The sequence below is a fragment of the Arvicanthis niloticus genome, chromosome 15 (assembly GCF_011762505.2).
Source record: "Arvicanthis niloticus isolate mArvNil1 chromosome 15, mArvNil1.pat.X, whole genome shotgun sequence".
Lineage (NCBI taxonomy): Eukaryota > Metazoa > Chordata > Mammalia > Rodentia > Muridae > Arvicanthis > Arvicanthis niloticus.
In genome coordinates, this window is record NC_047672.1 from 56,495,386 (window position 1) to 56,521,082 (window position 25,697).

The 25,697-nt window shown below is 37.9% G+C and overlaps 1 protein-coding gene across 3 annotated transcripts in view; it reads right to left on the reverse strand.

The window, feature by feature from the left end:
- Vps50 (VPS50 subunit of EARP/GARPII complex) overlaps positions 1–25,697 on the reverse strand; it is a 104,537-nt gene that overhangs the window by 50,788 nt on the left and 28,052 nt on the right. For all 3 annotated transcript variants that reach the window (XM_034519306.2, XM_034519305.2, XM_076913062.1), the window contains 6 exons: positions 25,607–25,689; positions 17,948–17,990; positions 16,530–16,628; positions 13,559–13,699; positions 5,274–5,406; positions 1,673–1,764 (listed from right to left, as the gene is read on the reverse strand). In XM_034519306.2, the coding sequence (XP_034375197.1) occupies positions 1,673–1,764; positions 5,274–5,406; positions 13,559–13,699; positions 16,530–16,628; positions 17,948–17,990; positions 25,607–25,689 (591 nt within the window). The remainder of the gene's footprint in view (positions 1–1,672; positions 1,765–5,273; positions 5,407–13,558; positions 13,700–16,529; positions 16,629–17,947; positions 17,991–25,606; positions 25,690–25,697) is intronic.

The following is a 25,697-nucleotide window of genomic DNA, read 5'->3' on the forward strand; positions in this document are numbered from 1 at the left end:
TTAATGAGTATGGTGTTCCCTTCATATGTAATGGTCAAACAGAAACAACCCAAACCACAATTACTTGATAAATATGTAACAGTTTAGTATCATGTAAGAAAAATATAGAAGTCAAACAATTATAACTACAACATAAATATATCTAAATACTAAAATATAAATTAAAATTGTCTAACCAATATAGGGCTGTCAAAAACCAGAGCACTAAATTATAATAAAGTTAAATGAGTCTTGAGGAAATTTATGTTTTTAGGTGGTTTCTCTAAATGAGTTTTTAAAAGAAACCCTATACTAGATGATGAAACTGAAAGTGAACTAAATGGGGGTTTGTGGGACCGCACACCTAAAAGGCTCTTTCAAGTTTTTTCAGTCTTTCAAGGTTACAAAGATTCCAAGGAAATTACACTTTGATCTAGGAAGAAACAAGTCTTAACTAAATTTCAGATTACAAGTGAACCTGTCGACTAAAAAAATGTAAAAAGATCATTATTGGTCTCATATTTGGGTCTATCTATAGTCCATATGATAACATCTGAATCTGCAAGATGAGAGCACAAAGTAGGCCTTTAGGGAGGCTTTACGTCATGAGGGGCCCTTGTGAATGGGATTAACTTAAGTTAAATGATAGCCAATCCTTTTATTGATGTCTGAAGGCACGGTTTTCCAGTTCCACAAGTAATGATGACTTCATACTTCCTTAAAGAAGACGTGCCTTTTTATTGAGATATATTATTTGTTTTTATTTTATTTTATTTTTATAATTTCCTTTTTACTTAATTTTAGAAAAGAAATAAGTAGGCAATATTTTGTCTGAATATAGGAAAGAATAAATTTTATTTCTTTAAGAAAGTGTGTAAGTAAGGGCAATTATGGAAGTTCAAAGCAAAACTTCATCCAACACAAGCTCTTTCAAGAATTCTGAGCTTGGGCTGGAGAGATGGGTCAGTGGTTAAGAGCACTGGTTACTCTTCCAGAGGTCCTGAGTTCAATTCCCAGAATCCACATGGTGGCTAATAACCATCTGTAACCTGATGCCCTCTTCCAGGGTTTCTGAAGAGTGACAGTGTACTCACATAAATAAAATAAATAAATCTTATATATTAAAAAAAGAATTTTGATCTTAAACTTCCCAGACTCAAGAGTTATAAGAAACACTATAGATTCTTCTGAAACACTCCAAGCTAGGGTATTTATTACAGCAGCCCAAATGGAGGACGCTACCATCAGCCCAAATTCAAGTAAAAATTATACAGTATTCCTCAATGAACCTCACTGAAGAAATAAAATTATTCTTTCCTATATTCTGACAAAATACGGCCTACTTACTTATTTTCTGAAATTAAGCAAGAAGGAAATTAAGAAAATTAAAATAAAAATAAATAATACATCTCAATAAAAAGGCACATCTTTAAGAAAATATGAGATTCCTTAATCATGAAACACACTAGAGATTTTCAAACTAAGAGACTTTTGTCTATTGCTCTTTGTAATTTATATAATTACCAACTAATTACAGAAATTAAGCTAAATGATAACCACAGACAAACTAGCATATGATTAAGCCTTCAGAGAGTATCAACACACAAAGTTTAGAAAGTGAATTTCTAAAACAACTATAACATGTGAGTTTCGGACCACAGCTTCTGTAAAAATGAACAGAAATAAGCCAAACCTGCCATATTCTCGTAAGGCCATGCTCTAATTTCTTTTTTACATAGCCACGATCAAAATTGGTTTCTTCAGTGCTGATCACATTACTTCCTTCTGAAAACAAAAGATGGCATATGTTTTTAATTCAGTTTTTTCCTAAATTTTTGTTGTTTTCTCATTTTTATAAGCCAACCAAAGATTTAAAAAAAAAAAACAAAACAACCCTCAGGACAGGATACGGGATATGGCTCAAAGGTAGAGTTCCTAGCAATTATTTTGTTCTTGGAACCTTTTGTAACTTTGGTCCTGAAATCCCACGACCTCTTCTGGTGTCTGTGGGGGGCACCAGCATGAACGTGGTGTTCAGGCATACATACAGGCAAACATCCAGACACATAAAATTAAAATATATACTCAATATATGTACATTGAAAGTAACAGTAAAATCAGGCACTGGGATTAAACTCTTTTGATACATGGATAACTTCAAACAGAAATGCTAAATATATCCAAGACTCTGCAGTACACATGTGAATATGCCTATGAGCCCAAGGAAGGCATGGCGGCCCCAGAGCTGCATACCATGCATGCAGAGCATGCATACATACATGGTAATGTGCATGCCAACAAGAGTAGAACAACAGGAGGCATATTTTTAATTTTTAGAATTCATATTATATTTTTACAATGAACAATAACATTAATCATTCCAGATAAACAATTTACAATATCTAGTCCCACAGGTAAGATCAATATTGTTCCTAAAAGAAGTTTCCCTCCTGAAAATACAAACACACGTCTGTATTAAAGCAACTGTGGCTTAGTGCACTACAAGTAACAGCCACTCACCTCTGGTCAGGCTGGCTGGGGTCCAGTGGTAAGTAAGGAAAGACCACACATACCCGCTCTACCCACCTCCGAGTACTGCTAGAGCTTACCACGACCCAGCTGTGGGGACCCTTAGTGTTCTGTATAGAATTTACAGTGCTAGGAAGACAAACAGTATCACTATAAAGTTACAGAAAGTGAGTTTTAGAGGCCGATCACCTTTACAAAGGGACTAGGAACAACTGCATATCCCTGGTTCTTATACTGTGTTTTTTACATGTCTGCAGGAAACTATTCAGAGTTCTATATACTGCTGGGGACTGCCGAACTAGTCAGAAAACCCAAATGCTTTAAGATTTAGACTAGGAATAGGAAACTGTAACAAAAAAGGTCTAAATATCTAAAGCCCAAATCTATATGACTCCATATTCCATTACCACTGGTTATAACATTTATATAGAGATCATGAATATACATATTTAGGAGTTTTTATAGCTAATATATCTGCTAATTCTACCTGAAATCTGCCCTTTGGTTTATCTTTAAGTTACAAAAAAGATGCTGAAACATCTTGCCACTCCTATAACTAGAAAAAAAAATGTAAAATATTAGCAAAGTAGAATAAGCCTTATGAAAACCTGGCATCTCGGTTTCCTGGCCTAGGATTTCAGCTCTGACTGAACCCTAGCCTCACGTGTTCAGCAGGCACTTACCACTGAGCTGCATCCCCACCCCACTGGTTAGCAATTCTGGCTTATCCCATGTGCTCTACTTTCTGCAAATATAATGTTGGCATTAAATTGCACAACACAGCATGGTTTATGCTGTGTATTAAACAAATGTTAACAAAATTATTGTTTTAAAAGTAAAATTCTGTGTGTAGGTAAATGTGAATGGGTGTAGAGGTACACATGTGTGTATCTGCACATGCTTGTGGAAGCCACAAGTTGTTGTGGTGTGGTGGTGTGAATAAAAATGGCTTGCCATAGGCTCACATATTTTAATGTCTAGTCACCAGGGAGTGGAACTCATTGAAACAATTAGAAGGATTAGGAGGCGTGGCTTCTTGGAGGCAGTGTGTCACTGGGGCAGGCTTTGAAGTTTCAAAACTCTATGCCAGGCTCTAGGCTCTCTCAGACTAGGATATAGCCCTCCACTACTGCTCCAGCACCTTCCTGCTTGTCACCATGCTAACCACCATGATGATAAGAGATTAAACCTCCAGAACAGTAGGCAAGTTCCTAATTAAATGCTTCTCTCATAGGAGTTGCTGTGGTCACAGTATCTCTTCATAGCAATATAACAAAGACTAAGGCAGAAGTTGGTACCAGGAAGGAGGGTATTGCTGTGATAGGCCTAACCATGCTACTTGGTGGACTGTGAACTCTGGAACGTTGGATTAGAAAAACATGGTCTTCCTGGGACTTTATGTGTCATACTAGGAGTACAGAAGACAATGGTGCTCAGGATAATGTAAATTATGATGTCGTAGCTGAAAAAGTTTTAGAAGGGACGAATATTAGGAAGCAGCCCAGAGATCGTTGTTATGATACTTTGGCAAAGAATGTGGCTTCTATTTTGCCCTTGTCCTAAAAATCTCCTCGAGGCTAAATTGAAGAGTTTTGGATTAACAGGGCTGGCAGAGGATTTGATGACTACTACTGACTCTGCCATGTGGTTAGTAGTGACTGTTCTTATGCAGATCTACGATGAAGGGAGCAAGTAGGGCAAGGGAAATACAAAACGTATGGCATGAGGAGAAAAGGAACACCAGGAAATGTTTTGCTGGAGCCATGTCAAGTACTCAAGGTGATAAGAAAAGTTTAAAAAAAAAATTGCTAAATGGAATAAAGGGAATAACTAGTGAACTCAGGGCAAGACCCCAGCCAGCTAAGCTGCCAACCTGTAAGAAGGGATTAAGGGAAAGCTAAGCAAAGAAGGAAATGGTCAGCAGCAACCTCTGAAACTGAAACAAGCTCCTCATTAAACGTCTTTCCTAAGAGTCTCCTCGCTCATGGTGTCTCCTCACAGCGACAACGACATCTGGTCTCTTCCTCAGCCGTTTTCCACCTTATGTTTTGAGACAAGGTCTCTTGCTGAACCGGCAGTTTGCTGATTTGGCTAGGCTGACTGACCACTGCCAGGCCCCATACGGTTTCTTACATAGTCACAGGAACCCAAACTCAGGTCCTCATGCTTGAGTGCCAAGTCCCTTACTGACTGAGTCATCTCACAAATTATTTGAAATGCTTAATCTTGAATATTGTTTGAAAAGAATCACTCAAGAATTTGAAGTTCCTACTTTTTTTTAATTACTTAGCATTGCACAGAATAGCTACTTAAAAGTGTATTTTCCTTACAAAAATGAATGTTTTAAATTCCTCATGGCCCTGTCCTCCTGTATTTTCAAAAAAGAAAATATCAACATAATTATTAACTCTTAGAACCCAATTTAATTTTTAAAAATTGCAAATTAGAATACTAGTGAATATTTAAGTATTTAGTATTTCCTTGTAAATCTAAAAAAGCCGCATCTCTTACCAGGTTTACAACTGATAACACTAAAGGAAAAAATTTTAAGCCTTTTCAAAACAATTCAACACTAAGGCTATCAACATGTTCCCTCAAAAACAGAGTGCCACGCCACTTGAAAAGCCCTTTGCACTGCTTAATCCCCAAAGACTTATTTATAGGTCTGAGTGACTTCGCTTGCCTTGTCCCTGCTCGCCTGTACTCCAGCAATGCAGCACATGCTGCAGCACAGTTTTAAATGAGGAATTAAAACCATCTCCTACCAGAAGCTGCAGCTGTCTCCTCACTGTCGTGCTTCTCGTGCCACTCCATGGTTCTGTAGTAGCTGAGCATGACTTCCCACAGTGCTTTGCACAGGTCTGCTAGGCATGGAATATAGCTGTCTGGTGTAACGTGCTAAAGAAAAGGAGTCAATTCCCAAGAATTATATTTTCTTAAATAGAGCTAATCAAAATAAAAGTTCTACTATTAATCAAATACAAGTAAAAATTACAAGTTTAACAAATTTCTTCCACTGGAATAGCCTAAGAATATCAATAACAAAAAAACTTTCAAGTAATTCCCATTTCAACAGTGTTTTATTACTCATTAGTAACAACACTCCATATAGTGTGAATCAACTGTAGTCCCTGAACCAAAGGATCCAAGAAATTCCTGAACAGATAAGTACTCTGAACAGTACTTTTAACTTTCCCAAATGTTGGGACACGGTCCAAGAGTGGAACTGTGCAAGGGGAATTCTGAGACCTTGTGAGAAAACTCTGAGTAAACAAGAAGAGAGTCTGGTAATCAGTGTCCCTCCATAACAGTGTGTGTTTTCTGTATGTCTCAAGGCAGACAGGAATAAGCTTTTTCAGCTACTGTTATTCATATGTGAAATATGGTTTTGCAAGGTAAGGTTTGTCCTTGGGATTGAACCCTTCTGAACTCTCCAGAGTATGGTGCTCTGAATAAAGTTGGCTACTGCATGAGACTTGGTCCTGCATTCCCAAGTTCATGGCACCAACTAAACCAGTAAACACCCAAATACATATATACTTTTCAAACACATGTCTAACTAAGCAGACATGGCTTTATATTTATCCTTGGACCAGAGTTACAACTAGAAAAATGGTGACTAGATTTACAACTTCAAATTCTACAAGTACTCCAGAACTCACAGATATTCCAGTAAAGTAAATCATTTTAAAGCAAGCTATTACAAACAAAAATTGTGGAACACTGCAACGTTCTAAGGGATCACCATTAGGGCTCTGGGCCCAACCTCTCTACATCTCTAAGAGACCTTCTGTGTTTCTCTACCTAGTCTACCTTTCAGGCTTCTCATCTCTATTAAGGCAGCATTTGACACCTTGTCAGATTTTCTAGACCCTTTACGTTTGTGCGCAATCCACCAGCAAGGACTCTGCTTATAAGCACTGACGGGCTCAGGCACTGGAGTGAGTAGTCCTCCAGGGGAAGCGATAGCAGAGATGGCTCCGGAGAATAGACAGATGTGTTAGGCTGTTCCTCAGCACGCTCCCAGGCCCACAGCCTCCATGGGGCTGCTCGAGAAGTTTACATACCAACAGGGCTGCTTGTGATGCAGCATGCCTGGGATGCTCACATGTCAGTCACCTCACTCTCAAGAAGACCTTTCCTTCCCAGAATAACTTCACTCCTCCCAAAACTCATTATTTATCAAACACTAACCAGGATGTCTCAGCACACTTATGTGTAAGCATGTCAAATTTCTCAAGCTGAACCACACAAAGCAGAAGAGCTAACCTCTAGAACCAGAGTGCCCATGTAAGGCTTATAACAAAATACTGGTTTAATATTATAAAACAAATTAATACTGTGTTCCCTATTAATAATCTAAGAAGGCAAAACCAAGTGACTGCCTCACAGACACCAAACCAAAAAACTGACCACCACTCATCCAGAGCCACTCCTTACTGACGACTTGTGATTATATTAAGAATGACCCCCACTATTCAACAGTTTTGGGAGATACTGGTCAAAACAGTTAGACTAAACAACTAGGGGCCATACAAACAAAAACCTACTTTAATCTACTAACTGACATAATAAATGAAAATTCCTACAGATCTATAAAACTAACTCATTAATAACCCAGCAACAATAAGGGTTATAAAAAATAACAGGACTCATACCAATAAAAATCATTTATTTTACAATAAAAGAGATAAAATGCTTTAGAAATAATCTTTGCAATATATATTCAAAGACTCCGTAAGAAAAATGACACTGTCAAAAATGTAAAGGACCCGAGCTAACAGAAAGTCAAGGTACTCTCGATGAGGACAGCTCAGTGTTATTGATATATTCTACTTAATCTAATTCTAGATCTTATTAAGATACCAATTTAAAATACCCATTCTCTCATGAAAACCTAGCATATGGGGGAGGGGGCTCCTCGCATCATGAGGCAGTTGTTTTCAGAGTTCAGCGACTAGACAGGCAGTAGAGTAAAGTCAAAATTAGACACACTTCATCCACCATAAAAAGAATAGTAAGAAAGTTAAATAAAATCTATAACTATACGGAAGTAAGAGAAAATATGAAGCATTTCCTTTCTAATGTTGATACAAGGTTCTCTTCTAGAAACTCAACATTCAGAGGTAACAAAACTATTTTTACACTAAAAGCAGAATTTACATGACCATAAACAAGTCAAAATGCAAACAAAATAGTTGAAAAATCCACATACAAATATAAAGAACTAATATCTCATGTCTAGATGGAATTCTAATGAGTGAAAAGCTGGATGTGGCAGTGTATGCCTGAAGTCCTTACTCGTTGGAAAGCTAAGGCAGGGGAATGGGCCTATGAGTTCGAGGCCAGCCTGGACAGTACAGTAAGATGCCTCTTTCAGAAAAGAGAAGAATCGAAACAACTGTCTGGTTATGGGGGTGGCTTGCAAACACAAAAGAATATGCTTCACAAACTGAAACACAAAGGATGACATGGGAGAGGATGCTTAGTTTATCTAATCTAGACAGGGAAAGCCAAACACAATTCCCACACCACTGCTGAAAGGAACCTGAAATGGTATAATCTCATAGGAATCACCTAACAAAACAGCAACTTCAACCATGCAATCCTACCCCTAGAAATGTATCCTGATGATGCACCATAACAAAATGTGTAACTAAAACCACTGGAGTCTATATAAACCCCAAACTCAGGAATATGCAGAAGAAACTATCATTCATATACATAAAAGAATAGCATGTAGTCATGTAAAATAATTTCACATGCTTATTTTTATAATTGCTAGCTCACAATGAGCCAATTTTGCTTATTTTTCTTCAGTTTAATTTAGCACATCATTATACCTGACTCATTTCTTGTCAAATATACACTTAAAAAAAAAAAAGAACAAAATTAGGAAAGATTAAAAATATATGGCCAAGTAAAACAAAACTCAAAAAAGTTCCAGGCTGCACTTCAGGGATCCTGTACTCAAAACAAAAGCTCCTCTGAGGCCAACTTAAAAAAATTTTTTTTCACAAATTCAACAGTACTTAATATACATTTATATTATGCAATTACATTTCATCTAGGTATAGCCCAACATTTTGCCTAGAAGAGGAAGATAGTATCAGGAATATTTTTTTTCAGAAACATTAGGACTATAAAAATAACTGTTAACTGTTACAGTCAAACAATTTCTACAACAGATCATAGTTTATCAACCCATAAAATTAAAACTTAATTCTACTACCTTTTATTCTACACAATGTGAGGAAAAGAGGCTCCTCCCCTGTGCTCTCTTGGGGCTCCTCCCCTATGCTCTCTTGGGGCTCCTCCCCTATGCCATCCCTTGGGGCTCCTCCCCTATGCCATCCCTTGGGGCTCCTCCCCTATGTCATCCCTTGGGGCTCCTCCCCTATGCCATCCCTTGGGGCTCCTCCTTATGTTCTTTCTTAGGGCTCCTCCCTATGCTCTCTCTAAGCTCCTCTCCTATGCTATCACTCAGGAGCTTACTGTAGTTTACAGATGTATCAAGCAAGATATATTAATGTCTGCCATTTTTTTTCAAAATCAACTGAAATTACAGCAAACTTGTTTGTCACTGATTCAAGTGTAAATGATTCAAAGTTATGGCTGAATCAATGATCTTGTCTAAAAGTCTTCCAAAAGAACTCAAATTTTATTCTAATCCAATACATCAATGTGTACAAGCATATGAGAATAATAAATTTAATACCAGATTGCAAGGTAACTCTCATCGAAGTTAATATTTAAAATATAAACTTTAGAGACCATTTTACTAAATAAATGTAATGATTTTTTAAAAAGTGTTTTCAATGTATATAAATTATGGCATATTAACCTCTGTACTTGCAACCTATGCTGGCAATAAGAGTCATTTTGCATAATTGAGCCATTTCCACTCTACCATGCAAGCAATTAGCATCTACATTCAAAACACAATTCTTCCTAGCCATGTACTTAAAACCATTTGCAAGTCAGAGTTAGGCATGGTGGCACAGACCTAAAATCTAACACAAGAGATGGAGGGTGGTGTGTTATAAGCTCAAGTCCAGCTCAGGCTATATAGTGAGCTCTGCTTCACTACCAAACTCATGATCAAACCAGTCAATAATTCTGCATGGGCAGTGATGCATGGACTTCCGTCCCTAGCTGAAGCCTCTGAGAAACAATGTTTAGTACAGAAAAGGAAGAGTTTAAATAAAATAATGTTTAAGGGGAAATTTTTCCACACATATAGAAAAGACATTCCATTCTCCTAACTTGGATGAGCACAGAGTGCAACAAGCACCCACTACAAGATCTGGATCTGCAAACCTGGCTCTCACAGTGAAGAAACGTGAGCACAGCCTGAACAAATGAAGGCCCCCAATCTAATCTTGACTGATGCTTAAACTCCATGGATCTGACCTCCCAGCTCACCACAATAGGCTCAGAGAAAGCCTAGGACCTTCCATCTCTACTATCAACCCCTGCCAGGAGACTCCCTGATCAAAACTCAAATGCAGAAATTGACTTCTCAAGCAGCTACATGTTAGTCTTCATTATAAACTGAGTTTGGTTGACTTTCAATGCATAGGGTAAACACTCTAAATTCTGAACTTGAAGCATATAGTCAAAGAATATCTTTTCGAAGTCGCTTCAGTGAAAAGTGATGAATATGAGACTGAGAGTCTCTTATTTATTATACAATTGATCTCATAGGAAAACTCTTAAGTATATATTTAAAAAAAAAAATCAGAAAGACCAAACAGAAATTCCCAGAGGTTCCTAGGGCATTTTTGTTGTTTCATATTTAGGTTTAGCCCTCTACTCACATCCTAACAAACATGCAGAGAACAGATGCTCTGATATCTTACCAAGATCCAGATTCGCACACATACAGAGAGAGATTCACGGATTTACCCAAATACCACAGCCACAGGGTCATTAACACCACTGGAAAATGCTGCTGTATGGGCAGTCCCTGGTTAAAACAGCACTAGCCTCAGTGAGCTGAAAGCTCTAAGTGGAAAAGTGCCTAAAAGACATTCCCTCTGCTGTAAACCTCTAATGGTTTCTGCATGTGCCATGCTGTATGTAATGTTAATATCTTATGTAATTTCTAACCACCCAAACACATCAGCAACAGCAGAAAAAGAAAAGAACTGGATGGGACAGGGCTGAGCTTGGAGTCCATCCTTGTTACTTCCTTGGCCATGACTCCTGCATAGCACGAGACATGACAAATATTCCTACCACTTGACTAGACGCCTGACTCACAAATACAAACAGCTTGTGGAGAAAACTGCCATTCTCACCTATTGGGCATTTGATCATTAGTGCTAAAGAGGAATACAAACAAAAAGGTAATGCAAAAGTGTACTGCACAAATGACAACTGTGACACAGAACTGTCTCTTGAGTTCAGTGTTAGCTGTTTGTAACTGCTGGTAAGTATCCTTAATCAAACAGGTATAGACTAGCATTATAAAACAAGCAATGCCTACATCATTATAATATGTATTTCAAAGTTACAAATGATAAAGTGTATGATGGAATCTGAAATGACCATAATTATTTAAATATTTACATTATTTAAATATAAGAACACTACTGAATTAAGAACAGCAGTTTTCAGCAGGTTTCAAATGATTTTCTACTGGTTAATTATTTTGTTTCTGCTGATAGCTGTATGTTAACCTCTAGAACTGGAGAAATAGTAAAAGAGAACAGAGGTTTTGTTTTCTCTGCTGGGCCTATGAGACACTGTTTACCAGTTAATAAAAATAGGACATAATTTTGCCCACTTTCTTTGTAAAAGGAGGATTTGTTAAAAACTATCTCCACTTCAATCCTGCTCACTCAGGCTGACATGTTAGGTACGGCATCAAGAAGAAAGCAGGCTGGCATTGTCTCCTTTCATTCCCAAGATCTGCCCAACTAAAGAAGCACACTTCTCTGCTCAGAGGATGTCTACCTCCAGATTACTTCGTGTCATTCAATTATCTTAATTTTGAATATTTTCAAAACAACTTATGACCAAGTACTTCATTGAAAATACAGCCACAGTATAGCAACATGAAACACAGGTTCCCAGGCTCGCCCTTCTTGTTTCCAGAGCACTGGTCAGCATGATGGTCTCCAGTGCTCCCTGATTCCTGAGACCTTGTGTCTGTATCTGCTGACTGTCACCAGCTACTTTTAACAGGAGGCAGAACAGAGTCCCACCAGCACAGAGAGTTAAAAACTCCATGCCCTATGACCAGACTCCTTCCTGAATTACTCCCTTGCCTGAGTGATGCCAGTGAGGACCTTACTTGTTCCCATGAGAAAAATGTGCTTAGGTTTTTTTCATTAACTTCCTTAGTCAACATCAAAGGCCTTCTACTTTCACTTCCTTGAGATAACCACCATCTTTTATAGAACAAAGTCACTAAACGGTATTATTCTGATACACTAATCAACAAACTGAACTGAAGTCATTTTTCCCCACCCCCCAAAGCAGGCCTCACATACATTCTCAAGCACTGCACCGCTGATCCCAGTCGGTCCTACCTGTGCTGAGCATTAGTGAAGGGAGGGAGGAGCGGCTGTGCAGGGCGGCACTATGCAGGAACTTAAAAGAAAAGGTGACAGTCGCTGAACACTGCGGCACACCACACAGGCTGTCTATTTCTTGGGCACCAGTTTTGGGAAAGAATTAAAGCAATTCTGCAATCACCTGAGGCTACATGCTAGCCCAGAACTGCCACAGACAGTCTATACTATACTCCTCTCTGAAAGATGTTTTACTTCTTCATACTGGGCAATATTTTACATGTATGAGTGCCTCCTATGACTAAGCTCTAGAGTGTTAGCAAACCAACTGTGCCCACAACTGAGTTATATACAGTTCAACTGCTACCACATAGATATGATTACCTTTGTAATGAGGTACCAGATATCTTTTAGGAGTAACTTTAAAAAGCATTTACTCAAGATATAATCCACAATGATAAGCTATTTGTTGTAATTTAAAGCAATACAGCTATGTCAAAAGATCACCTTATCATCACTTTTTTTAAGTGAAAATAATCCAAAGAAACACAGTAAGAAACACATTGTGCATAACTTTTCACTCATCAAAGCACATGGTTGTCTTAATTGTAGAACTAAGAATTTGAAGATAGCCCAGGCTGGCCTCGAACTCGTGATCGTCCTGCCTCTGCCTCCTTCAGCAAATTCTATCAGCGTGCGCCACTACATGAGAAAGCACTATTTACTCAGAAATTGAAATATTTGAATATATGACACTATTATTAAGGTAAAAATTTAGTATCACACTCAAATTTTAATTACTCAAGTGCCAAGTCTGTGGACACAATTTTGAAGTGTGGAAATAAATCACTGGAATCACAAACAAACAAAAAAAAAAAAAGAATTTGAGGGAAGAGGACAGCTCATAAAGCCTTGACTTTAAAAAGCATACAAAAACAATATGCACAAACAGATATAAACACCAGAGCTAACCACTGTAAAAAGACTGGACCTTTATTTGTCAAAAATGCTTTTTGAAAAAAAAATTTTTTAAATTGCTTTTTGAACTAGTAGGCATTACTTCCTATTTTGTTGAAATTACAAACTTGTAATAACCTGCTATATCACTTAGTCATCTAGCAATTACAGTCACACTAACAACATCATCTACAAGGCCACTTGATGGTTAACAGGTGCCAAGCAAGTTAAGATGGGAGCATGTGAAATTTAAGAGACTAAGGGAGGTAATCCCAAATACAAGCTATCTGAAAAACAAACAAACAAACAAACAAACAAACACCCAAGCCCCAATGAGTAGCAAACCCATGCTTGGTTTCCTCTGTGGCTCTGTAGATATTCCCTGAGCTATCAGTCAGCCTCGCTTCCTGTCCACTCCTCACCTGTTCTCTATGAAGAACCACATTAGAAAAGGAAACAATGATAAACATGCTTGCTTTTATCGGCATCTTCACACAATAGGTGCGAAGGATCAGGGAATTACTGATTTAAAACCTAAGGGAGAAAGGAAGACTAAAGAAACTAATACCTACCGTACAGAGATCTTTATATTGAAGCTTCTGGAATTTTGTGTCTGTGTTTCCTGCACACAGCTCCACATAGCCAAGCACAACCTGAAATACGGTGTTATGAATGGCTTGAGTGAAGTGCATATGAAGTTGATCCATTGCAGTCTAGGAAAGACAAAAGAAAAATGTAATTTCCTAATCTTAAATACATGTCAAGAGACTTGACAAAGCAGGGAAGCAAAACCCCAGCAACTATAGCAATAGCACAGAGATCATTACCATCCTCAGAATTAAGTGCAGTGCACACTGTTTGCAAAGCAGCCTTCATCTAACCATGGCATCACACCACTCAGGCTGAGTGTGAACTGTGAAACTGTGCTGCAGTTCTCATTTGTAACTGGCATTCTGGTTCATTCTTAACTATGTCACATATAATTGTACCTGTCTTACCACACTCTGTCTCTTACACTGTTCAGGAGATTTCTCAATGGTTAGCTTCTCAGAGAAGCCTTTCCTGACTAAACTATTTAAATCAGTAGTTTTTCCACCACACTTTGTTGGTTTCTCTGGATATAGCTGTTTGTAGCACTTCCTATACCACCTGACAGAATCTTCACTGACTGCTTTAACATGTGCATCTGTGGTGGGTTGAGTAAGAATGGCTCCCATAGGCTTATATGTTTGAATGCTAGGTCACCAGGGAGTGGAACAGTCTGAAAGGATTAGACTGATAAGTAGGTGTACCTTGCTGGAGTATGTGTGGTCTTGTTGGAGGAAGTGTGTCACTGGGGGTAGGCTTTGAGGTTTCAGGCACAGACTCCCTATCTCTTATGGGGAAACTCTAATTAAGGGCAAAGTCCATCATGACCAGACAGCCTCTAGGTTCAGTGCAATATGGAAGACTCCCTTTATTAGTGGCCTTGTCGAGGGAATTCTAGGCCCAACACATACCTCTACTGGAGGAACGTCATGTAGCCTCAGTTAGATTGCTGGATCAATTTCCTTTGTCCTGATAGAACACGTTTAGCCAGCACCTGAGATTCCTGAAATGCTTCCCTATGCTAATGAGGTATTTCAGGTATCCTAAGCCCCCCAACCAATGACCTTAGCCCATCCTGGATGTGCCTATCCTCAATCCCCCAAAACTTTGTAAGTCTTAAATCACTTAAAATAGGTGATCTGCCTCTGGATAGCTGGTCCCGATGCGGTTATTCACGGTACTTACTCACAGGGTTTCTGCTCCCATTGCCCTTGTGGATCAAGGAGGGCATAGATCCACATCTCTCTCTGACTGCTATCTATGGCTCAGGATGGAAAGCTCTCAGCCATTTCTCCAACACCATGACTGCCTGAGCGGTGCTCTGCTCCCCACCACGATAATAAGACCAACCTTCTGACACTGTAAGCAAGCTCTCAACTCAATGTTTTCTTTTCTAAGAGTTGCCTTGGTCATAGTGTCTCTTCCCGGCAAGAGAACATTGACTACAGTGGCTCCCCTCCCCCGAACAGGATATATATGACAATCTGTACTCTGGGACCTGGAACAATGCAGTAAGTAGGTACCATGAATAATAAATAATTAAAAACAGTATTACGGAGAAAATTAAAAGTCATACTCTTATTTCTAAAGGTCTTTACACATGTCACTCAGAAATATGAAGTGTCTTTCTTTTTGTAGTTTTCCCAAGATACAGCTAACAATATGAAAATTAAGAAAATAAAAAAAATCAGCTTTTAAATACTAAACAGAATTCAAAACATTTGGTATAGTCTTGAATTTCATTCTCAAAGAAGGCACCATTTAAAGAAAAAGATGAATGCTTGTGTCTATTATGTACAAAGGTTGAGCGACTAAATACATAATTCTACATATAGGAGATACAATCAAGTTTCATTTCCCCTGTTTCTGTTGAGTCCTGCTCCCTTTAATATAACTGGAGCCATTTTGGATTCAGTCTCCATTTTGCTCATAAGATGAAGTTAAGTTCAGGTTCCCAGAGGTGTAATTATCTATAGCTAACACTGAAAAATTCTCCTAAAAGGTCCTAACACCATGGTTATATTACTTATGCCCTGTTATCTCAATATTCTGGAAACTTCCTGTTCACCACCCATCCAGCACCCTTCACACCCTCATCATGTAGGACCAATCAGTATAACAGTTAACTGATAATACTCTGTCTACTAGCCATTCATGTAGTACTGCCTCCACCCTTGCTTTCTCAACTTCTGAACTTGATTTTTTCTATAAAAAAGCCTGCCCTAAGAATAGACTGGTACCACAACTAGGCTCACAAGTCCTTTTTTGTGGTCTTGAGGTGTGTGTTCAATAAAATATTCTTGCTTAACTGAGATCAGTGTTCATGCTGTGGATAATGTGTGCAAAGCCACACATTAGATAGCAAGCTACAGTACTGGGAAAATCTGTGAGCTGCAAGGGAATCTATTTGACAGATAAATGTACTCGGTAAGAAATAGTTTATATATTATTGGAGGGAGTCAGGCTAGCTTGTCTAGGAACAAACAAACAAACAAACAAAAAAAAGCCCCTTATTAAGATTTCCCTCACAGGATCCAAACTTAAGGTAGAAGATACTACAGGCAATGTCCCCTTGAATTGTAATTAGCTTGTACGTCTCATCCCTTCCTGTGCGGTGTTTTACTGGCTTGCTTGCTTGCTTGCTTGCTAACAGATTTTTGCTATGGCCTTGGGTTTGCAATCTTCCTGCCTCAGCCTCTCAAGTAAAATATACTCTTCTTAAATCCTACATAAAATAGTGAAAACATCAAAACTGGAAAATATAGTTTAAAACAAAGTTTTGGGATGTTTCTGTCAGATTATTTAACACCCTGAGACTCTTGTTAGTAAGATGTTACCATTATTAGTTCAGCATTAAAATGCACTTTTGTTAAGTGAAATTTTGTAAGGATATCATATTGGTAATAATCAGATTCAATCACAAAGGTTCACGAGTGACAGCTGCTGGGAACTAACCTGTGTTTTTCCAAGAAGCCGGTAAGCCTGCTGAACCTTGGTATAATGGTTAATGTCAAAATTCTTGCAGATTTTGGAAAGAGCTACATCCAACTGTTCCTATGCAATCAACAGAAGTAAGGGCTGATGAGAAAACTTTTTTTCCCAAGGCAAGAAAATATTAAGACTACCTTCCCTCAAACTTCTTTTTTCAAGGCAATATAAAGAAAATATTAAGACCACATTCCCTCCACTTATAATTAATACTATTCACTATTTTACTGGGTTAGTAGAAACCAAGTATAATCACAATTAGCCATTATAATTAAGTTTGTATAAATAATTAGCATTATGAGTAATTTCTTTACCTTGAAACCCATGTCTAGTATTTCAGAAGAAACAAAATAAGCATAGACTTCAAGAGACCTTATTTTGTACTATTTCTTAACTATTTCCTCAAATATCTGCTAGATTACACAATTATATAAGCTGAATATATAGAATTATTTAAAAAATAATATAGTAATTCTTTTGAAACCAAGAAAAAGTAATTTTCAACCAAACACTGACTTTGAAAATCCATACCCCAATTAAGCTTTTTCATCTTAAATGCACTTACTAGGTTTCTATTTCAATGACTTTATTTTTAAATAACGATTTTCTACATGCACAGAACAATATTTTTGTTTGTATTAGGAATGAATATTGAATTTTCAACAAAGCCCTCATTAAAAATATTCACAGCAATGTTTACTTACAGAATTCAAGTCAGTTGCTTTTGATTAGCAAATAAACAGACATTCTTATAATTATTAAATAATTTATGACCAGACTTCTTTCACAAAAGGTCATCTGATAGTCTAACTTGTACAACTAGAGTATCCTGATCAGAGAGCAAGAGGCAGAGAGGGAATCCAGGAACTTGCATTGCTTTTTAAACCGAGCTCACTGCATTGCCAAGACTGCAGGAGGCAGCCGGCCTCTGATGTAGGCAGGAGGATTAGAAGGCTCCTGATGACTCTCGCCTCCCACCTCTACACTGCAGTCTGTTTTTGGAATTTGTGAGGGTTTTTAGTCAATTAATAAACACAATGAAATCAACTCACAGGGCCAAAGAGAGAAGTAATTTATAAAATACAATATGTATTTATATTGTACTGCAATATGACGACACATCCATTTCTCATTTACTATTTCTAGAAAAAAGTGTATCTTCTAATTCGGTTTTAAGGTCCCCTTAATTCTCGAAAGATTATTTAGTTTATAAGTAGATTAAATCTGATTTAATTTCATGGAAATTTCAAATGAAGCCCAAGAGACTTGAATGTAGTGATCTATGGACAAGGGAAATAAAACAAACACAAAAAACAACATGTGCCTGCACCCGCTAAAAGCCTCCAAGAAGAAAATGACATCCAATGTGTAATTAAACTCCTTACCTCGGTTTGCTCCAAAGTGTCCTGCAGCTTAGAATTCAGCTCACTACCGAATGAAGCAGAGTGAGATGTATCTAGTGCTAAATACGTGTCATGAATAAACAGAAAACCAGTACCCACAGTATGCACAGTGAGGTTAGAAAACAAAAGAAAGAACTGAAGATTCTACAGAGAATTAAGAATGAAAAGTTCATGGTACATTTTAAAATTAAATTAAAAAGTAAAATTTAACAAATTTAATTTCTACAACACAAGAATAAAGAAATAGGAAACAAACATTTTATAAATACAACTTAAGGAGACCAAGGATCAACAAAAGCTATATTATACAATGCCGAGCTGACATAAATTGGGCTTAAACACAGGGAAGAGCACATCATGTTAACAGATCAAACTTTCCCACAGTGTGTTCACGGAGTGATCTACAGTACCCACACTCTAATCAAAAGCCAACCAAACATTCTTTTTGATTTGGAGAATTGAATAAGCAGCTTCTAAAATCTCCGTGGCAACTTAAATCTTAGAGAACAAGGTTAGCAAGGCCTTTTGTAAAGATACAGCAGTGAGACAGTGTGCTGCTGACAGAGGGACACAGAGTGAAGTGAGCATGGGACGGGGGAGGGGTAATGGGGGGGCAGGAATGGCTCCACCAGATCCTTGGCACAGACTACTCAACTGCCAATAAACAAAACACAACAAAACAAAACAAAACAAAAAAGTGGTACTTGAGCCCATCAGTCATTCTGAAAAAGCCACTATGGAAAACAGCAAAACAAACAAACAGAATGGCCAAAAGACATTTTTAAAGAATTAAAGATTGCATCTCCAAATTCTGGCTGGCTGTGGAACAAATGGAACACTCTAGCATTTGTATGACCAGCTCTTTGGAAATCTTTAAAGGCTAGCAGCCTACACACTCTGCATCTTGGCAGTTCCAGTGTTGTACACACACCTAATCAAAGTGTACACACAATTCGTGAGGCCTATTTGTAACAGTCAAAAACCTTAAAGCTGACATTTTAAAATTATATATTACCAAAAAAGGTCTCTGAAGTCTAATAAAATAAATCCACTCACAAAATAAATTTAATCTCAAAAAACAGACAAACTTTTTAATAATAAGAAGTAAAACATTTAGCTCAACACATTGAAATCCTGGGTTTTTCAATGTCACCTGCTGATGATAAACTTGACTCTCAAGTTCCTAGTAGCCCATGCAAACAGGGAGGATTACAATACATAAGTCATCACCCATAAGATCAAAGCACACTAGTCACTTAAGGGCAGAAAAGCATACAAACACAGAAAAAAAGTTTATTTCTGATGTCATTAGTCTCTGTGAGAAATCTTCATAATTTTTTAATAAGGAAAACCATTCACTGCCAAAGGCACCCCTGACAACCTTACCCTCATGCTATATACCTCAACGGCTCCTTGTAATGGCTCCTGAGTCTCTCACTGAAAGCTAAGGAGGTAACACCACAGGGAGAAGGCCACATAGAGGTACAAAGCAACTTACCAGAAAGGAAAAACAGTAGCATGATGTGTTTGATGGTCTAAGGATAAATGTTCAAGCCTATAGAGGTAACTGTGCTTTTCTAAAAGCACATAATGCTTGCCACATGCATATTTTAGCCTAAAGTAAGACACTGGTAAAAACAGACTGAGCAAAACCAGATCCTTTGTCCACCAGCATTTCAGGGTTGATACCTTAGAAATAATCAGATCTCTAGCCAGAACCGACACATGGTATTATACACCAGCATCCACATGGATGGGTAGAAGAATACTTGTAACAAGTTCTCCTCAGACCCATGGGCTGCCTGTTCTACCCCCTGTGGGCTTCTATCTCATGATTTTGTTGTCTGGCTGATTCTTAACACAGCAATGTTTGCAGCACCTACCTAAAGCAGAAGTAAAATCACATTACTGTCCCATAGTCAATAAATGCTTTTGCAGCTTCCCCAAAATAAAGACAAAACAAAAGTTAGCATGGAGTGTGAGACCCTCAACTTCTCATGCAGTTTCCAGAGCCTATCCTTTATCCATATGGACTGCATGCACAAGTCTAACGAAACCCCAGACTTCCACAAGCTTATTCCTGCTCAGTGTTCACAGCTGAATAACCCTTCTGTTGTCACACATCCGCCTAGCTTTCCAGCCCTAAATGTCACCTTCTCTAGGAGATCCTCTTCTGTCCACTTCTTGGTCCCCTATAATGGGCATCTGTGACTGTGTCCCCAGGGGCAAGCCTCCAGGGAACAATTACTATTCCTCAGTGACTCCCCAAGACCAAATTCACTACCTGACTCAGACAGCCAGTAACAGATATCTATGGGTCAAATCTGTAATGTAAAGAAAAATCATTAATTAGCTTGCATTTCTACTTTAATAACTAAAACTATACAGAAAAAAGAGAAGAAAAACAGTTCTATTAGACCCTGCAAGTGTTTCAGCAATAAAAGGATAAATACAGCTAAACCTAGATACCCTCCTCCACCAACTGAGGTGGAAAAGTCCACCTGAGCTGAGCTAGGAGACAGCAAGAATAGCAACATAATGGCACTTTAGATCTGGCAATCCCTATCTTTTAGGGACCAGTTTCACTTTGGAGGAAAAAGAAGTATTTCTAAATTCATTCACACCCATTCGATCACTATAAAAATGGTTGTTTATTTATAAAATTGTAAATCTGGCTGCTTTTATCACAGTTATTTATAGTTACATCATTCTCTTTCTGGGAGAATGCTTATGTAAATAGCATGCAGAACACTATAAACATAAAATCTAGAAATCAATTTCATTTTATTAAAAAGGCTCTCAAAATCTACAACTGCAGTTTGACCACAATTGTCTACTAATTAAATATACACAGAGAGAAATTAGTGATAAAGAAGTGGGCATTAGATGTGCAGCTTTTAAAGAAGCCCTTAGGTATCAGTTAGAAATGTAAGTTCAAATCATTTTAGTCAATTAATCAGAGTACATTCAAAAGAATTACTCAAACATTTTGATAAATAAAAGCTACATTATGGTTAAAAAAAAAAAAACCTAGTTCTAAGATGAAAGGCTAAAAGCTTTTAAAAGCTATCTGCAAGCTCAACAGAATAAACTAAATGCTTCCGCTAGTCTGGGCATCAGTAGGAAAAAATGTAAAGATAACGGACCCATAAGTAACTAATTAAATCCTTTTATGTAACTGCTCTACTGTGCGTGCGCACGCGCGCACACACACACACACTCACTTTCAAAAATTGGTCTTAAGAAGGTTGAAGATAAATAAAACCTTTGTACAAATCTGATGATACAAAGACATTATAATACAAAGATAACAGCAGTGTACTGAACTTTGCCTGGTCTGGTCACAAGCCAGTGTTTCAAGTCAATTTCCATAAGATCTCTGGACATCAATCTGCTCTATAAGGTAGGCTAACTCAAAAGACTGCTTCCAGCTCTAAGGTTTCCTGAATACTAGTTCTCAATTATCACATCTTTGGATGCTGGCCTCAGCAAGTTCTAAAACTTTTAGAATAAAATGTAAATAAATGGAATTCTAAATTAGTATTTAAAATCCATACTCCATGAAAATTAACAATATGCTTAGCTTAGAGCCCGCTCCAAGGGGTTCCAATCTACACATGGGAAAGAGAATTTACCCACAAACTTCAAAGAAGACCAAATACTGTGAAATGTTCACCATGAAGCGTCTACATGACCTTCTAACATAGACATGACTAGACCACAGCAGAACGAGTAAGGTGGTTTTGGTTATAATCACATCTCTATCCTCAAATCCTCTGCCTAACTTCGAACATAATCAGCACAAAGCTCGGAGTCCATTTCTAAGAATGCTAAATAGCCAAATATCTCTAAACTTTATGGATTCTTAATTCTAGCAAATTTGGGAAAACAAAAAAGCAAAGTCCTTGGCATGCACATGTCCACCACTAAAAGCTGTGGTCATTCACTGTGTAACTTAAGTTCATAAAACTGTCAACATCATATTCTGAGAAAAAAATAGGGGATACCTTAAACATTATTTACAGTAAAAGTACAGTGTTAAACAAAGCAACTCCTACAACTCACACTCTGCACACCTAACACAGCACTCTCAGGGTCTGTCTACACAGCACTCTCGGGGTCTGTCTACAAGTTTCTCTCCAACGAAATAAAAAGTAATAAAGTAGTGCGACTTTTGGGATAACTTTCCTTGAAACTAATTTAGATAAATTTCAAGTGAAAACTAAATACTTCATTCAGATACATTTTAACATAACACATTCTGAATTGTATTCCCAGTAAATTCCAACTATATGACTCCATGTCAATCAACTCCAGAATTTTCCAATAACATTGCAGAGGTTCTCTGTCAGTCCTAAAGTGAACAAAATTGGTATTACAGTTTATTTTATTAAGGATACTGAAACAGCACATCTCAACAAAGACACAAGGTACAGAAGAGGCACCTCTTTGTTGCCTTTCATTCTGTAACCAACTGAGTGCCTCAAGTAGCATTTGGAACAGCAAGTGTTAAACTAGAGATGTGAAGTCTCCTGCACATGGCTAGTGTTTCCTTATATAAAAGCAAATGTGCAGATTCTGGTTTTCCTATTTTCAGAACCTTAGGAGTTAGTAGGAAGTTGTCCCTAGTCTACCCAAGCTCCTCCTTGTAGACCACTGACCTTATGCTCAACCCCAAACTTTCCTTTCATTTCAAATAAAGGAGTCAGGTGACTAGAACCTGCAACCAACCAAGACCAAATTTAAGACATGGCCAAGCAGATACATGGTTAAGATAAACAAAACTGAAATTAAAAAAATATATATATCATGAAGTAGTTCTCTTAAAGACATTTCTACTGGGGGTCGGAGGCGCGGCACACACCTTCAATCCCAGCACTAGGGAGGCAAATGTTCTCAGATCTCAGTGAATCTGAGGCCAATTTACACACACAGCAAGTTCCAGGCCACCCCTGCCGATGATGGATAGACGGATAGATGACGGATAGATGATGGATAGATGGACAGATGATGGATAGATGGACAGATGATGGATGGATGGATAGATAGACAGACAGACAGGCAGACAGACAGACAGATAGATGATAGATATAGATGGATAGGTAGGTAGGTAGGTAGCAGAAGTAGGCAGGTGAATAAATAATTACAAAGAAAATATTAATGATTCTCTAGTACTCAACAAGAATGAAAGATAAACAGTACTGAAAATCTAAATGTGGAGATTCAATTTTAAATTAAATACTCCTAAGATTAGCAGAGTGTCAAATTGTTTTTCACTGATACTCTGGTGTAAAAACTGGGAATTCCCAGGATCATTGGAAGACACAAAACACAGGATGCAAGTAACATAGCAAGTTCTGCATTTTAGAGATCTGCTGCACAAAACACTGAATGCTCCAAGTAACCAAGAATGGTTTATTTCAATATTGCTGTAAAAATAAAACTCAAATGTTCTTATCACAGAAAATCAAGTGTCTGACGTCACAGTAGGTTAACTGGCTTGATTTTTATCATTTCATACTATTTAGGAAAATCATAATATCACTTCATACTCCATAAATACATAACTTAATACATAAAAGTATAAATCATCCTCAAAAGTAAGTAATTTTTTTAAAGGAAAAAATAAGCAGGAACAAGGTGTGCCATAAAGAGACAACAGGAAATGGGGAAGTGGCAGAGCTAGGCAGGCCAGAGCCAACTGTGCTACTACAAGCCAGAGGGGCCCTGGCCCCAGCCAATGCTGCACCTTTACATAAGTCACATGGTATACACTAGCTCCAGCCAGCAATTTACTTAGGGATCCTCAGATGAGCGCATGTTACCACAGCTTTCCTGAGACACACCAATGCACCTATGGCAAACCTTACCCATCTCTAGAGAAAGACAAGCCTCACCTCACACCACCCTCATTCATGGACACAAACTATACATGCTATTTAAACACAGCATCATCTAAAATAAAGCAATTATTAATTTATATCATCATTCAGATCACTTTCAATTTCATGTCTGATAACACCTACTCCTTGTATCAAAACATTCATTAATACAAAAGCTCTTGGGAACTTCCTGATAAATGTAAAAGGCCCAAATCTGACTGACTTTCAGACATTTTACAGCCAAATCTTATTATATGAGACATTTACTTTAGCATAACTAAAACAGAACTTTTAATTAATGGAAAGTATAGTTTCAACACAGTTAAGCAGCTTCCTCAATTTCCTGCCACCAAATTCTATATTCATTCTCCCTGCTGTAATCGACAGTGACCTTTGCAAAGTCAACCCTTGCAAACTCTTGGCATTTTATGTTCTATTTTACTTTCCATTTCTCACTCTTTTCCATCAAGTTTCAAATATTCAAGTCCCTCTTTTCTTAATTCCATGTTTTTTCACAAAAGTTCCTCATTTTACATCCACATTTCAGCCAACACTCCCTAAATCTGACCCCAGAATGGTTGGCCGTAACTTCTTCGTTGCTGTAAATCCAACAGATATTCTCAGGACTCATTTTCCTAGCATCTCCAAAGCTAAGGTTTCACTCATGGTGTAGGAATTTCTCACCCCTGACTCTTTTACTTTGGCCTAACTCACCTCCTACCCCCATTCTCCTTCAGGTTCTCATAGGAGACCCCCAAAGGTGACCCCTGGAGGAGAGTGAGATCAGTGCTTCCAGTGCATGAGCCTTGCGTTTCCAGTACTAATTCTTGCTGCCCCAGGTAAGGACACACCAAGGGTTTGTACTGACTATACTGCGTGTGGCTCCCCATGTCCTGATATAAACAGTTAGAAAATGCACAGCGGTCTGAATAATTTTTTTTTTTTTTTAGCGGTTTGAATAATTTAACTTCCAAAGCCAAGTTATTACCACCATGACAAAGTACCAGAAAAAAAAAAAAAAAAAAAAAAATAGACTAAATGAATACTCTGTTTTTTCAGAACTCAAAACATGTCAGAAGTTTCCAAGGATCTTCACAAGGCCCTGGGTTCACTTCCCAGCAAGGGAAAAATATTAAAACTGAGTGGAGAGAAAAGGGAGAAAGGGAGCTCCTGCGCGCAGTTAACATCCTGGAGGTAGTTCTGTATTCACCTGGATAATCTACTTTCCTGTAAATGCTGTTGTTGAGCTTTTTAATAATGACAGTGAATAACGGCAGCCAGTTTAGTAGTGTGTATTTTTAAACATCTCTTTTAAACAAAAGATGAAACACAATCATTAAATACCATAAACACTACTATATTAAATGAAATAATGTTTAAATTCTCCAGAAAACCAACAACTTGAACCAACTAGACCTTTACTACAGCTGCAATAATACTTCAATGTTCCTACAATGAGCAACAGTCCCCAAGAGACGCAAGGAAGATGGGAGCAGGTTTATTCTCACCTATAATTAAATATTATTATATAAAAATGGCATCACGGAGACCGGAAAGAACAGGAAAGAGTTTGAAGAGGCTGGATGGGAAAGCATGTGCCTGCCACACCTTACAGCCGTTGATTATTCCACTGCAGTGCCCGTTTAGGAACACAAACATGAAACGTTAAAGCAACAAGTTCATGGTAAGCCTCAATGCTTAGTGACATCATATTCCTAAATAAAAACTGAACCGGGTTAAAATGTATATACTGCCATACCTTATACAGCTGTAGTGTTTAAAAGTGCTGGCAGCCTTCTGACATTCCAGGCACAACTGAATAGCTCCTGGATAGTCCTCTTCCTTAAGAC